At 48.0% G+C, this 16,167-nt stretch overlaps 1 protein-coding gene across 13 annotated transcripts in view; it reads right to left on the minus strand.

The window, feature by feature from the left end:
* LOC146789924 (ATP-binding cassette sub-family F member 2) overlaps positions 1-16,167 on the minus strand; it is a 1,015,916-nt gene that overhangs the window by 489,216 nt on the left and 510,533 nt on the right. For 12 of the 13 annotated variants that reach the window (XM_085628226.1, XM_085628232.1, XM_085628224.1 and 9 more), the window contains one exon: positions 12,969-13,088. The exons of the other annotated variant lie outside the window; for it this stretch is intronic. In XM_085628226.1, coding sequence (XP_085484352.1) covers positions 12,969-13,088 — 120 coding nt within the window. The remainder of the gene's footprint in view (positions 1-12,968; positions 13,089-16,167) is intronic. 13 annotated transcript variants of the gene reach the window in all.

Genomic DNA, 16,167 nt, shown 5'->3' on the forward strand with positions numbered 1-16,167 from the left:
CAAAGGTTCGAAGGGAGGCCCCATCAGCCTTGTGAGAATATTTAGGTTCCATACAGGTGACGGTGGTACCCTGGGGGGAATTATTCTCTTTAGTGCTTCCATGAAGGCTTTAATGGCAGGTACCCTGAAGAGTGAGAGGTGCTGCCTATTTTGTAAGTAAGCTGCTATTGCTGCGAGGTGTAGCCGAATGGATGAATAGGCTAGGTTACACCTTTGTAGGTGGAGTAAGTAGCATATAATGTGTTGTATAGACGCGTCTAGGGGATTGATGGTGTTATGGCAGTAAACCACAAATCTTTTCCACTTGGCAGCGTAGCAGGCTCTAGTGGTAGGGCGTTTTGCCTCTTTGATGACATTCATACAGTCAAGGGGAAGGTTTCGCTACCCGAATTCTATGATTTCAGGAGCCAGATCGCAAGGTTGAGTTGAGCTGGGTCCGGGTGTCTGATCTCTCCATGGTTCTGGGTTAAGAGGCATGGCGAGAGGTGTAGCTTTTGGTGTGGTACTACCGATAGTTGCAGTAGTGTGGTGTATCACGGTTGTCTGGCCCACGTTGGAGCTACTAGGATTAGTGTTAGAGAGTGCTGTTGTAGCTTTCGCACCACTTATGGAATGAGTGGGAGAGGTGGAAAAGCGTACGCAAATTTGTCTGACCAGTTCAGCCATATCACATTTCCTTTGGACAATGGGTGTGGGTATCTGGCGGCGAAGCTTGGGCATTTTGTGTTTTCGGGGGTGGCGAAGAGGTCTATCTGTGGATGTCCCCACATTTGAAAGAACGGATGAAGAACCTGTGGGTGAAGTTCCCACTCGTGGATCTGTTGTGTGTGTCTGCTGAGCAGATCTGCCACTGTGTTCTGGACTCATGGGACATGTTGGGCTAGGAGAAAGATTTTGTGAGGAATTGCCCATCTCCATATGCTCTGTGCTAATTGAGAGCTGTGGAGAGTGTGTGCCCCCCTGTTTTTGAATATAATACATGGCAGTCATGTTGTCTGTGTGAACGAGGACTGCCTTGCCTGAAATGTGTTTTAGAAAGGATTTCAGGGCTAGAAAGATTGCCAGTAACTCCAGATGATTGATGTGGAGAAATTTTTGTTGTGGCGTCCATGTGCCCTGCACTGTGAGGTGTAATAGATGAGCTCCCCAGCCGGAGAGCGATGTGTCCGTTGTTAGTATTATTTGGTGAACCGGGTCCAGGAAAGGGTCGACCTTTGGAAAGGTTTGTGGTGTTCCACCACTGCAGAGACCGATGGGTGCGACCGTCTACCAACACCAGATCTGTTAGTTTGCCCTGGGCCTGGTTCCATTGGTGTGCTAAGCACTCTTGGAGAGGACGCATCTGGAGTCTTGCGTCGGGCACTATGAAAATGCAAGAGGCCATCATCCCTATGAGTTGCATAAACACCCTTGCTGGAAGGGAAGTATGAAGGTTTGACCCAAAGCCTGAATGCTTGCAATCCTGGCTGGATTGGGGTAGGCTATGGCTTTTGAGGTGTCTATAGTGGCACCGAGGTATTGCTTTATGTGTGCGGGTGTTAAGTGGGACTTCTGGTAATTGATGGTGAAGCCCAGTTCGTGGAGTAGTTGTATTGTATTGTTGGTATGGCGCACGCACTGGTTGTAGGATATGGCTTTTATGAGCCAATCGTCCAAATATGGGAAGACGTGAATGTGTTGTCTTCTGAGGTGTGCTGCCACTACTGCTAGGCACTTGGTGAATACTCTTGGTGCTGTTACCCCGAATGGGAGTACTTTGAACTGGTAGTGGTGCCCGTCCACTACGAATCTGAGGTACTTCCTGTGAGCATGGTGTACCGGAATGTGAAAGTATGCGTCTTTCAAATCCAGTGTGGTGAGGAAGTCGTTTTGGGAGAGGAGCGGAAGCACCTGCTGAAGCGTCACCATGTGAAAATGGTCTGAATGTATGTATGCGTTTAGGGGCCTGAGATCTAGAATAGGCTGTAGCGTCTCGTCCCTTTTTGGTATTAGAAAATATAGGGAGTAGACCCCTAAATTTTGTTGATTGATGGGAACTTCTTGTATTGCCCGTTTTTGTAGGAGGGAGTTTACCTCCTGTTTTAGTAATGTCAAATGTTCTTTTGACATTGGGCGTTGCCTGGGTGGAATGTTTGGGGAGTAGATGTTAACTCGAGGCAGTACCCTGATCAAATAATTTGGATTACCCATTTGTCTGAGGTGATGTTCTCCCAGACATGGAGGAAATGTTTTAGTCTGCCCCTGACCGGAGTGGAATGGTCTAGAGGGAGCAGGGGGAAGTCATTGGGTAGGTGGTGTGGCAGAGCGGGCGGTATTGGTTTTGCCTCTGCCCTCATTGTTGTTGCCCCTATAGCCGCCTCTTTGATACCCCTTTGTGAAGGTGGACTGAGTGGGGGATTTGTATGAAGTGGATGCATTATCGGAGGAGTAACCTCTAGAGGTGCTTCGAAAGGAAGAGCGCCGAAAAGAGCGTCTGGGAGTATGTGAATGCAGCGCTCCCATTGATTTGGCTGTATCGGTGTCCTTTTTCATTTTCTCCAAGGCCTCATCCACCTTTGGACCGAATAGGTGTTCTTGGTCAAAGGGATGATTTAAAATAGAGGCCTGTACTTCAGGTGTGAAACCTGAAATTCTTAGCCAAGCATGACGACGGAGAAGGACGCTGGTGTTGATGGCCCTGGAGGCTGTGTCCGCTGCATCTAAGGCACAGCGTATAGAGGTGTTAGTAATTGTTTTACCCTCTTGGATTAGTTTGTGGGCCCTGTTCTTGTATTTGTCTGGGAGATGGTGCATGATGGATTCTAATTCATCATAGTGCGCTCTATCGTATCTGGCTAATAGCGCCTGGGTGTTAGCTATACGGCAAATATTAGCTGCTTGGGACGCAGTGTGTTTTCCTGACACATCCAGTAGCTTTGATTCTTTGTCAGGTGGTGGTGCTTCGCCTGACGCTTGGGAGTTCGACCTTTTTCTTGCAGTGGAAACCACTAGGGAAACTAGTGGTGCTGGCCCTTTGATACAGGCAGGATCTGTAGAGGCAGCCTTATATTTTCTCTCAATACGTGGGTTAATGACCCTGGCCCTGACTGGGTCCTTAAAAACCTCTGGCGCATGTTTTACTACACCCTTCAGCATAGGTAGTATGGAGGTAGACCTATGTGAGGTATCAAAGGTGTTGAGGAGGAAGTCTTCCTCTACTGGGTCAGTGTGTAACTCTACCCCATGATAATGTGCCACCCTCTGAAGCAAGTGTTGGAAACCCAGGGAGTCTTCTGGTGGAGATGGCCTGGAGGGATAAAAGGTCATCTTGCGGGACATCTGGAATGTCCGGGTTATTATAATTATCCCATGGGTCCGGGGATCCTGTAGGGGTGGGGTCTTGGGTCACATCCCCTGGATCTTGATATGGGTCCCCTTGATCGTCATCTGGAGACGGGGTCGGTGAGCGATGAGGTGTAGGGGGAGAAGGCGGAGGGGGTGGAGGTGGAGGAGGAGAGTGAGGCAGAGGAGGTGGGGAAGGTACTCGGAAAGGGGAAGTAGCAGAGTCCTTTCTCTTAGGAGGTGGAGGTGGAGCCGGCTTATCTAAATGTCTTTTTGGAAGAGAGTGCCAAATGTCCAGTCTTTGGATCCTTAGTAAGGGTCTTTTGTAAAGGATCAGGTGTAAATAGTTCTTGTGACGATATTTGTTCTGTCGGCGTCGAAAAGTTCGTAGCCGGTGACTTTTTTTGGCTTGGGAACCTCTGGTTTCTTGGTCGGTGCCGAGATGGGCTTCGACGCGGAAGTATGGGCGCCGAGGGCTTTCTGGTGTTTGGTCGGCACCGCAGATGGTGTCGGTACGGAAGTACCCGGTTTCGACCCAGAGGTTTTCGGTACGGGGCTCTGTGTCGATGTGGAGGCCGGTTTAGTTTTCGGGGCCGAAGTGTGTTTCTCGGCACCGCTGGCCGGCTGGTTCGAGCCCGAGCCGCCGGAAGGCTTGTGTGGCTTCTTCACCGGGCCCGAAGGTGGGGTGTGTGAAGCGGTGTCTCTAGTCTTGCCTAGGCCCGGAGGCGAAGGTGTGACCGAAGCCTTTTTGGGTGTCAGCAGGGGTGTGGAAGGGGGTATTTTACTCACGACCCTCTGCGCCGGTGTGATCTCCTCCAGGTCTGAATCGCCGGCCTCGGAAGCACTGACGATGTCTTCTTCGGTGTGCTGCTGTCCAGGATCTTCGGCGTCGTCCCCGAAGATGTCGACAGGAACGGAGGTCGAGGAGTGCGCCATGTTGCGTCTGGCTCTTCAATCTCGAATCGTCTTTTTGGATCTCAAAGACTTGCAGGCCGGACAGTCTCGAGCCTCGTGTTCAGGGGAGAGGCAGAGGTTGCACACCTCATTTAGGTCGGTGTGGGGGAATTTGAACCCACATCGAGGGCACTTCTTGAATGGAGTTCTTTCCATCAGCCGGGACCAGAGCCTGGATGGGCCCGAAGGCCGCCGTCGACGACCGGAACCGGAGATTCGTCGATGTAGAAAAGTGATTGTAGAAGGTATCGAAAACAATACCGCGATGTAAGCGAGGATTCTGCTTCGATCGAACTGGAAATGTTCGGGACCGGAGCGTGAAGATTACATCCGAGCCCGATGGCAGAAAAAAACAATCTGAGGATGGAGCCGAAGCCCATGCGCAGTATGATCCAAAGGAGGAGTCACCGATCCCGTGACTTCTAAAGACTTTCCAAGAGGAAAAACAAACTGCAAACATCCAGGCCCAACACCAAATGGCGATCTATGCACAGTGTACAATCTGAAGCTCATATGCCTCGAACAATATACTTTCTCAGAATAAGATGCTTTAGATAAATACTTTTGCAATATGCAATTGGCTTTTGTAGAAAGTTACAGGTTGTTGCAATAGGCAACACAATTTTAAACACAATAATGCATTGAGTTCAATAGAAGTTTTAAGTTATTTGCAATAGATTACTTTCAGGATTACTTTTGTAATTCCAGGACTGGATCCTAGATTCAGTCCTGGGACAGTTGTTAGAAACAAGTGATAAAAGTCGACTTACTGTTATGATTTTTAGGCAATATTTTGGGATTTTAAAAGTTGACACAAGAAATTTCATAGAAAACAGTCAATGATTCCCTATGGAAGAAAATTCAAGTTTCAGGTATAGTATGTTATTGTTACTTTTGTAATCCAGTACTGGGTACCTAGACTCAGTACTGGGACCTCTATCTAAAATAGGTAAGTAATTACGTTTTCACAGTTTGTACGATTTTTAAAGAATATTTGAAGTTTGCAAAAATCGACACTTAGAAGAAGTTTCACAGAAAAACAGTCAATGGTTTCCTAAAACGGGAGAAAATTGGGTTACTGGTAAGTACAGTTGTAAGTATTTTTTAGTCAGTGCTGGGCACCAAGATCCAGCACTGGGAGCTCTTCTAAGAGCAGGTGAGTATTTTCGTTTGTTACTCAGCTGATTTTTGGTGAATATTTTAAGTTTTGAAAAGTCCAGAAACATCAGGAAAAGCCAGTCAATGTTACCCTATGGAGAAAATTGAGTTATCGGTTTAAAAATAAGTACTCGACTGGCAGAGTTAAGGTTCTGGGCATAGACTCGGGGGTCCCCCAGGGTCAGGTAGGTTCAGTTGTTACACCCTCAGCGGCACAGGGGCGGCCGGGTGCAGAGTGAGTTAGGCCCAATGTTATCCTATGGGAGGCAGGGGGGCCTTGGTTGGTGGCTGCTGACTAGCAGGCCACGCGGCTGTGGGAGCTGGGCTCCTGATCACTTGCTCAGGGCAAATGGGGAAGTAGATAGGTGTAGAGGTTACACTGCCAGGGCCACTCAGGCAACTGGGTGCAGGGTGCTTTTGAGCCTTCGGGCGCTCAATTGATTTCAATGGGAAAGCTCCTGGTTGGAAAAAGGTTGCAAGCTCTGGGACGAAGATTCTTCAGGTGCCACCACCACTTCGAGAGGTAAGTTGGGTAGTTGGAGGATAGATGGGTACCCAGGAGTTGGGCACAGGGGGCCTCAGGGCACCGGGTGCAGGGGTGCCTTTTGATGTCGGGAAATCTTACCCTCTGTTGATCGCGGTGGGGGGTTCCTGGTTATGAGGCTGCAGGCTTCGTCCGGAGCATCGAGGGAAGTCCTTGGGTGCCGGACTCTGGGTCACAGTCGCCGGGGGGTCGTCCTCGTGGTCTTTGTTCACTCCAGCACAGGCCAGACTTGGCGGATGCAGAGTGTGCAGGGTTCGCGGTTCCGGGCTGATGCCAGGGATTAGAAGCCGATTTTGAGCAGAGCCTCTGCTCATGGGAGTCCCAGGTGCTTAGAGCCAGAAGATAGCCAGGTCCTCCGGGGTTTGTGAGGTTGCTGGCCACAAGAGGTGCTGGGATGTAGCAGGAGCAGGTTCGAGGGTCGACAGGCTGGTAGGGCTGGGGCCAAAGCAGTTGGTGTCTTCCTCTTCTTAGCAGCTGCAAGGCAGGTCTTCTTTCTTCTTGCTGCTCTTTGTATTTTGGAATCTGGAATCTTTGGAAGGAAGGTTCAGGGTGCCCCTAAATACTAGATTTAGGGGCGTTCCAGGTTGGTAAAGGGCAGGGACCAATGGGTTCCTGTCCTGGGGTGGGTACACCCCCTATTCTGCCACTCTCCTGTGGGAGAAAGGCAGTAGCCTAGTCCTGATTGGGCAGGGCCTCCCATCTTCAAGATGGCAAGCGCCCGGAGATGTGCTTCACCTCGCATCCCCCACCTAAGGGGTGGGGTTGGCAGGCTGGCACATCCCCTGTCCTTATTTGGGGTTTCCGGCCAGGCTTCCCGCCAGTGTGGGGACTGCAAGTGGCCTGGGGAAGCTCAGAGGTGGCATGACTTTGAAGCTTCCCCCTGTCCATCCTGGGGGAGGAAACCTAGCACCTCGCCCAAGATGTGCATTGTTGCAGGCCCAGGAGAGCAGGGGCTCTCCTACCCAGGGGTCCAGCAACATGTCTGCTGTGTGGCAGCCTAGGCAGCCTCTCAGACCACACGTGGATTGTAGGTTAGGTTTCAAGGGGCATCTCTAGGATGCCCTCTGTGGTGCTTGGCACATTAAATCACACTGGCAACAGTGCGGGTTTAATGTGCTGAGAAGTTTGATACCAAACTTCAGTCTTCGGTGTTGCCATTATGGTGCTGTGGAGTTAGTGTTTGACGGGCTCTCAGCACCATGTACTCTTAAATGGCAGCACAGCACACAGTGCCCAGGAATGGACCTGGGTACTGTAGGGGCACAGGGCTCATGCTCCTGTGCCCACACCACTGGCATAGGGCACCCAGCTAGAGGGGTGGCTGATGTATGCCAGGGCAGTGTAGTTGGTGGACATGGCACCCATGGATGGGTGCCATGTCGACTGTTTTGTCTTGTACCCAGACACAGCCTGCAAGGGCAGTGTGTGTGTGTAAGGGTACAGGGCCTCTAAGGGTGGCACAATGAGTGCTGCAGCCCTTCGAGGCCTTTCCTGGTCACAAGGCCCTGGGTACCATTTACTAGGGGCTGACATGTGGCCAGGGTTTGCCAATTTGGGTTTGAGGTTTTTAGGGAAGGAACATAGGGCCTGGGCACCTGATTGGTAGGAGTCCAGGGCACACTCAGTCAAAATACATTCAGCAAAAAGTGGGGGCATACCATGCAAGAAAGATGGCTCTCACATATGGTTATTACAATATTTTTTTTTAAACGTTTCCATTTAGCTGCAAAGCAAGTCCTTGAGGAAGGCCTACTGGCCTCTTTAATGACATTCATAGTGTCTGGTGGAAGGTTCAGATAGCCAAACCCTACGATTTCGGGGGCCAGATCGCTAGGTTGATATCTATGGTATGTGGAAGTCTCATCTCTCCATGGCTGTGCGTGAGACTGGGTGTGATGTAGTTTTTGATGAGGAACTACTGAGAGCTCCAACAGGGTAGTGAACCAAGGTTGACTTGCCCATGTGGGGGCTACTAGGATCAGTAGGAGGGATGTTTGTCTGAGCTTCTGAACCACTAGTGGAATGAGTGGGACAGGCGGAAAAGCGTAGGCAAAATATCCCTGACCAGTTCATTCATAGTGCATTGCCTTTGGACAATGGGTGTGGATACCTGGAGGTATCCACACCCAATGTTTGGGCATTTTGCGTTTTGCTATGTGGCATACAGATCTATCTGCGGAAAACCACACATTAGAAAGAATGGGAGGAGAACTTGAGGGTGAAGTTCCCACTTGTGAATCGGTTGTCTCCGTCTGCTGAGATCTGCGATCTGATTGTTTACTCCTGGGAGGTGTTCTGCCAGGAGATACATTTTGTGATGTATAACCCACCTCCAAATGGCTTGTGCAAGGGTTGACAGCTGGAGAGTGTGTCCCCTCCTGTTTCTGTATGCAATACATGGCTGTCATGTTGCAGGTGCTCATCAGGACAGTTTTGCCTGCAAAGTGAGTCTGATAGGCTTTGAGCGCTAGAAATACTGATAGCAGCTCTATTTGATTTATATGAAGTTTTTGTTTTTGACTCCACAAACCTTGAATTGGGTGAGTCTGGAGAGGAGCTCCCCAACCAGTGAGCAATGAGTCTGCTGTTAGCATGGTCTGTGGAACCGGGTCGATGAAGGGACGCCCTTTGGATAGGTTTTGTTGATTCAACCGCTGCAGAGAGCGATGGGTGCGGCTGTCTACCAACACTAGATCTGACAATTGACCTTGAATCCGATTACACTGACGTGCAAAGCATTCCTGAAGGGGACGCATTTTAAGTCTTGCATGGGGAACTATCATGATGCAAGACACCATCATTGCCAGTAGTAGCATATATACTCGAGCTGGTAATGACTGGTTGGGGTGAAACTGTGAAAATCGAGCCTGAATATTGCAGATTCTGGCTGCGTTGGGACAGGCTAGAGCCTTTTGAGTATTGAGTGGCTCCTAAGTAGGTTTGTGTGTAGGAGGGTTGGAGATGGGACTTCCAACAGATTTACTGTGAACCAAAGATGGTGCAGTAACTGTATTGTTATTCGAGTGTACTAGAGACACTTTGGGTAAGAACTGGCTTTTCTGAGCCAATTGTATAGGTATGGGAAGACATCATGAATATGTCTTCGCAGGCGAGCAGCGACCACTGCCACGCATTTGGCAAATACTCTGGGACCATTGGTGACTCTGAATGGTAGCACTTTGAACTGCTAGTACTGTCCCACTACCACAAACCTCAGATATTTGCGATGAGCGGAATGTATTGGAATATGGAAGTATGTGTCCTTCAAGTCTAGAGTAGACAAAGTCGGCTTGCTGTAGCAGTTGGAACACTTGTTGAAGTGTCACCATATGAAAGTGATCAGATTGAAAATATTGATTTAACTTCGAGGTGTAGTATAGGCCTGAGAGAACCATCCTTTTGGGTATCAGAAAGTATAGGGAGTACACGCCAGATCCTCGATATTGTAAAGGTATGGGCTCTATAGCTCCCTTTTAGAGAAGAAAGTAAACCACCTGTTTGAGGTGTAGATGCTCTGGTGACATGAGTGAACGTGAAGGAATGCTTGTGGGATTGTTGGTAAGCTCCAGGCAATAACCAGATTGTATAATTCCTAGGACCCATCTGCCTGAAGTTATTGTATGCCAGACAGGGAGGAATTGAGTAAGACGTGCCCTGACAGGTGTGGAACGAACAGGGGGAAAGAGGAGGCAAGTCGCTTTGTTGAGGGAGAGGTGCAGGTGTGGAACCTTTACCTCTTCCCTTGCCATTAGAGAGTCTAAATCTACCTCGAAAGTAACCTCTCGAAGAGGGTGACTGACTGTTGCCTCTATACGACGTTGAGGTGTTGCCTGTAGATATGCCTTTGGAGCCCCCTCTGTAGGAGAAACAAGCAACAAAAATAACCCAGATTGGATGGGGACTGTAGGGTTCCCATAGATTTTGCCATCTCCGTGTCCTCCATCTTCTAAGAAAGTGTCAACCACAGGACCAAAGAGATGCTCTTTATCAAAAGGTAGATTAACAGATGCCTGGACTTTGGGTTAAAACCCAGAAATTCTAAGCCAGGCGTGCCTTCTTAGCAAGACACTAGTGTTGATTGCACGAGCGGCCGTGTCAGCCGCATCTAAAGCGCATCTAATAGTGTTTGAAATTAGTTTGCCTTCCTGAACTAGGGCGTGTGCCTTAGCTTTATGTTCATCAGGTAGAAATTGAAGCAATCGTTCCAATTTTGCGTGAATATGCCCAGTTGTGGTATTGATGACCAGTTTCTTTTGTTTTGGGTCCAGGTTTGAAGGCTGGACGTCGAAACGAAGCTCCTTTGCTGGAGTATGAGTGTTTTTTTGTTTCGGTGCCAATATTTTTGAAGCCGATGTTTTCCATGTTGAAGTGTTCGGGTTCGAAGACTATTTCGGCACCAAAAGGATAGTTACCAAAACGTGCTTCGTGCCGATTGTTTTGGCTCGGTGCCTGAATGCAGCCGACTCAATCCAGACCTGGAAGGCTTAAATATTTGGTTCCGTGCCAGGCCCAAAGGCGGCGCGTTTGAAACATGGTCTCGGTGGTGACCTTGGTCCGAAGGCAGATGAGGGACCAGAGCCTTTTTCTTGGGCAGAGGTAGAGTTTGGGGCAGGGGAGGATCGGTACTTACGGTACGCTGACCCTGCGGGATGTCTTTATCCATGTCGGATTTGGCTGCTGACACGGAAATGTGTTCTTCCTCGGCTCCATTGAGCGTCGAAGGCATCTTGTTCGGAATCTTTTCCGAAGAGATCCGAAGCAGAGCTGTTGTGTTTTTGCATTGCATGACGTCGAGCCCGAAGGTCACAGAAAGTCTTCTTGGATTCGAAGGATGTGCACGCGTCACAGTCTTGATCATCATGCTCCGGGGCGAGGCACAAGTTGCACACTTTGTGCGAGTCGGTGCGCGGGTACTTGGCGTGCCACCGAGGACAATTAAAATGGAGCCCGTTCCATCGCCAGAGTTGGGCCGACGTGGCTAAGCCCAACGGCCTTCCACGAAGTTTCTGATCGAAAGATTTTCCTGAGCCATAGGATACGCGGAGAATGAAAAATGCTATGGAACATCAATACAGTCAAGGGTAAGTAGATTGCGCACCCAGAGGAACCCGAGAAACGGTGTCGAACCAGAGCGCAGCAATTCACGTCCAAACCCGATGGCGGACAAAAAATCTAACAATGGAGTCGATGCCCATGCGCACAATCATCAAAAGGAGGAGTCACCTACTTCATGACTGGAAAGACTTCTTCAAAGAAAAACAGTGCAAACATCCGGAACCCACACTAGATGGCAGGAGTATGCAAAACATGTGAACTACAGCTCACATGCCTCGAATATGTTATCGGTTTAAAGTTAAGTACTTGGTTGTGGGAGTTGGGTTTCAGGGGTTAGAATAAGGGTTCCGCCAGGGTCAAGGATGCATTCAAAGAGCACCTTCAGTGGCACTATGGCAGCTGGGGGGAAATCACAGAGGCCCAGTGTTATCCAGTAGGGGATAGGGGCTTCCGGTTGGTGACTGATCCCAGGCACGCCACTTGGTTTTGGGAGCAAAGCTCCTGGGGTTTAGCTCAGGGCAAATGGGGGGGGGGGGGGTCCGATTTAGCACCCAAGGTGCACCTGCAGCTGTACAGGGGCGGCCTGGTGCAGGGTTACGATTTGGTTTCTGGTGCCCTGTTTTCAATGAGGGTTGCCGGTTTTGGCTGCAGGCTCAGTACTGAAAGTCTTCCAGGAGGAGCAAACAGCTGGGCAGATAAGTTTGAGGGCTCGGGGACGTAGGTGCACCTCAGGTCTTCTTCTCCAGGGGACAAGGCGGACGGATGCAGGGGTGCCTTTTGAGGTCGGATTCACCTTACCAGGTCACTCACGGTTGGGGGAGGGAGGGTCTCAGTGCAAAAGCTGCAGGCGACATTGGGTAGTCCTGGAGGGGTCAACACACGGTGGACTCAGACTCTGGATTGCTGGGGGACCTCGCTGGGGCAAGTGGGCCACTCAGACTCTGGCCGTAGGCGTGGGGTGCAGTTGTGGTTCCATGCCTCTAATTTCTTTGTCTTCAGCAGGCTAGGAGTTATCTTTGGTGATTCTTTTGAACAGAGCTGCTTTTCACAGGAGAGCCGGTCTTTGTTGAAGGCAGTCAGTCCTCCTAGGGGTTCTAGAAGTCGTTGGCTGCAGGACAAGGCGGCCAGGGCACACTCAAAGCACATCAGCAGTTCAGCAAAAAGTGGGGGTGACCATGCAGAAAGATGGCACTTTCTCAGACATCGAATGCTTTAGAGCTCTGACATAGCCCCTCCGAGGGCTGGAAAAAAATAACCTTTCCAACAAAGGAGCTGTTGAACATGCACAATACTTCACGGCCCCCCCCCCACAAAAAAAAAAAATGTATGATTGCATCTATCCAAGAACCAGAACCAATTCTGCACAATAGGATGGAATGCACATTCACGTGTGATAACCCAATTTAATTTGTCTCCACTTCACACATACAGGCTGCAAAATATTTTCAACAACATGAGCAAACAAGCAGCTGCAAATAAAGAAAAAAAGACAGACTGCTGCTTTATACAAACCCCCTCCATTTCCACAAAAGGTTTTCAAGGTCTCATCTGTCCTACGTAAAAGTAACCACATTACAACATAACATTTTAATAAAACACTTACGGCAAAAAGTGACTCATTAGGCTGAAGCATAAGCAAAGGTTTAAAATCCAAATGTGCAAAATGAAAAGTACCAGTACAACCTCTGCAGTTTCAATGATTGAGTAAGCCCAGTACTGTTTCAGCCCATGCAAAATTTCACCCAGTGTGAAGCAGACTGTAGGCAGATTTTATAGCTCTTAATGTTGCAGAAGCTTTAGATGCCAGATTTAAATCCGACACATACCAAATTTATAAAAATGACTGCTCAATTGTGGATCCTACACGATGTTTATATATTGCTCCACAAACATCTTGCTCCCTCCCCATCTCTGCCATGAGGAGAAGTAAAACTACCTTATCATTTGTAACTCGTTCAGTGAGGCCAGATGACATCATCTTCTGAAGGGTCTTCTCTTTGCTCTGGGCTTGTCGGGCAAGCTTAGCACTGCCATGTCCAAACCGGGCAATGTAATTCTATAAGAAATAGATTAGGCAATATTGACAAAGGAGTGATCCTTTTGACATTACACAATGGGCGAACAGGTCAGTGCAACGAAGCTACAATCCTATGGACTACTACATTATCTACACTTTCTCCAGACTAAAGGAATGCACAGTTCATTTTCACAAATTCTATTATTCTTTATCTCCCACCTAATTCCCTTCCAAGCTCTCCACTTGGGCTATCACAGATCAAAGGTCCACGCAAACACTTTTTTGGGGGAAGAAAATTAAAAATGGAAGCACCAATTGATCAGCGTTTGTGGTGCATGCAACTAGCAGTATAGGAATAATCTCCATAATACATTCCCTTATCTTGAAGGTTAGATGACTAGCAGAACAGTTTCTACCCCAGCATGTAGAAATGCCAATGGGCACGTAGCCACACAAAAGTGAAGGTTTATTAAGTAGACATTTAGAAGCAATTTGTTTAGAGAAACAAATCTGCAAGTACTCAATGCTTCTTTAATAATGCTTTACTTTCATGATCGAACTAGGAACACAAACAGCCAAGTAACATTTTTAAACTCAACTCCACAAAGCATCAAGCGCAGCAAGTAATGTGTCCTCTCCATATAGTGTGTGAACTGGCGAGTGAGAATTCTCACACCCCTGGAGAAAATGTCACGAAAAAGGCTCACAATTACAATTACTGCACAATTACAGACACTAATTAGATACGTTCATTCAGGTCTGGATCACGGCGCGGCATCTTAACCAGCATTGGAGCAGGAACAGAGTTCAGAGATCATTAGGTAATGCCAAAATGCAAGGCTGCTCAGTCCAGCAATGAATCTCACAATGGTCCAGATAATGGCAATACGGGATATCTCACAGCACGAGACCACATGAGCTTCAAAAAATTAATCTTGTGCGGTCTCTTAGTTCAGTGAGTGACTCCCCTGCTGCTGTAGTGGGGGTGGGGGGGTCCGTGAGGGGTTGGATGTGAGGCTTGCAGGGGAACTGGGTCCAGGGTCTAGCCCAAAGAGCCTCACATCTTACATCACTCATATGTTAGATGAGATCACCGATTACATCACTGATATCGTCCAACGGAAACATCAGTTTGCTATAAGCTTTCCATGCTGAAGTTATTCAGCAAGCTACACAGGAGCCGGATTTTCCATAATATCTGTAGTACCAAAGGGCGTATTGATTCACAACCAGAAAAGCATGATGCATGTCTGTGGAATCACCCGCCTTAAGAAAATGAGTTACTTACCTGTAACTACGGTTCTCCAATATTGGTATCTTTCATAGATTCACATGCTTGAATCATCCCAGTTGTTGTAGTGGGACTCCCACAGTATATATATAAAAGCAGTAGATAAAATTACCATAGGCTACCATGCACAGGAAAGTCAGTGCAATAGCCTATCTACCTTCTTTTTCAAAAAATATCCAAATCCAACCAATAGCCAATCAGGCAACAGCACCCTCTAGAACAATCCCAAGAGAGGCTAGGTTCCTCAGATTTTCCAGCACACGTGTGCAATCATAAACCTTAGAGAATAAAGGAAGCCTCTCCAGGGAGGAGGGTGGGTAGCATGTGAATCTATGAACGATGCAAATACTGGAGAACCGTAGTTACAGGTAAGTAACTCATTCTTCTCCAGTATTGGATCTTTCATGGATTCACATGCTTGAATCAGAGTAGTTAGCAGTTTTGTAAACATGTATGTTTTATAGTACTGCAATATAAACTTTTGTACCTTAGAGGATGGTGGATTATAACATACATGCTAATATAAACCTTAATGAGATGTCTATATATAGGATAAAAAGAATGCATCTAATATAGAGGCTTATCTTATTGAAATAGATGACGCAGGACTGCCTGTCCCACTGCTGCCTCGCTATAAGTTGCCATGTCCAGGCAATAGTGCCGCGTGAACGGCAAATCTGGCTAGCGGGACACCAGCAGAAAGAGCAGCCGAAGAAGACACTGCTCTTGTGGAATGCACCTTGGTCTTGGTTGAAAGCGGTTTACCCGCCTTTGAGTGGCACAATTGGATAGTGGCAGCAATTCATCGTGCAACAGTCCTTTTTGTAACAGCAGATCCTAGTTTAACGGATCGATATGATACAAGGAGTTGATCCTTCTGCGCAGTTGCTTTGTCCTTTGCAAATAAAACTTAAGGCAACTTTTTAAATCTAGAGTGAAGAGATTTCTCCGCTGGAGATGAAGGATGTGGAAAAAAGGTGCGCAGAATTACAGGTTCATTAAGGTGAAACTTGGATGGAACCTTTGGATCAAATCTAGGATTTGTCCGTAACATTACGTAATCCTCTGTGAAACACAAGTAAGGCACTTTAATGGTGAAAGCCTGAATTTCACTTACTCGTCTGGCCGAAGTAAGTGCAAGAAGCAAAGCCACCATCCATGAGAGAAATCTGAGCTTTATTTTGTGGATCGGCTCAAAAGGTGGTTTCATTAATTGCGAGAAGACCACATTAAGACACCATTCAGGTGGAGGAGGCCGAATAGGAGGAAAAATTCTGAAAAGGCCCTTCATGAACTGTTTCAGATGCGGCCAGAACAGAGACAATAGGAGCCAGATGTCCGTTTGTATCGAGAGATAGCTGCGAGGTGCACCCTTATAGAAGCATAAGCCAGACCTGATCTTGCCAGAGAGAAGGCAAATGCTACTTACCAGTATGAATCTGTTCTTGGCATGTACAGCTGCAGATCAACACACTGTGCATAGATCGCCATCTGGTGTTGGGCCCAGATGTTTGCAGTTTTTCTTCTTGGAAAGTCTTTGGAAGTCACGAGGTATGTGACTCCTCCTTTGGATCATACTGCGCATGGGCTTCGGCTCCATCCTCAGATTGTTTTTCACCAGCAGGGAAATGGAGCGTAGTAGTAAGTAGTGAAGATGCCCATGTGTGTTGTATCTAAATAAGATAAACTGGAACAGATAAAGGTAACCGGGGAGGCGGGTGGGCGTGTGTAGATCTGCAGCTCTACATGCCAAGAACAGATACATAGTGGTAAGTAGCATTTGCCGTTTGAGGCATATGAGCTGCAGATTACACACTGTGCATAGAT

Source organism: Triturus cristatus, chromosome 10 (assembly GCF_964204655.1).
Source record: "Triturus cristatus chromosome 10, aTriCri1.1, whole genome shotgun sequence".
NCBI classification, from domain to species: Eukaryota; Metazoa; Chordata; class Amphibia; order Caudata; family Salamandridae; genus Triturus; species Triturus cristatus.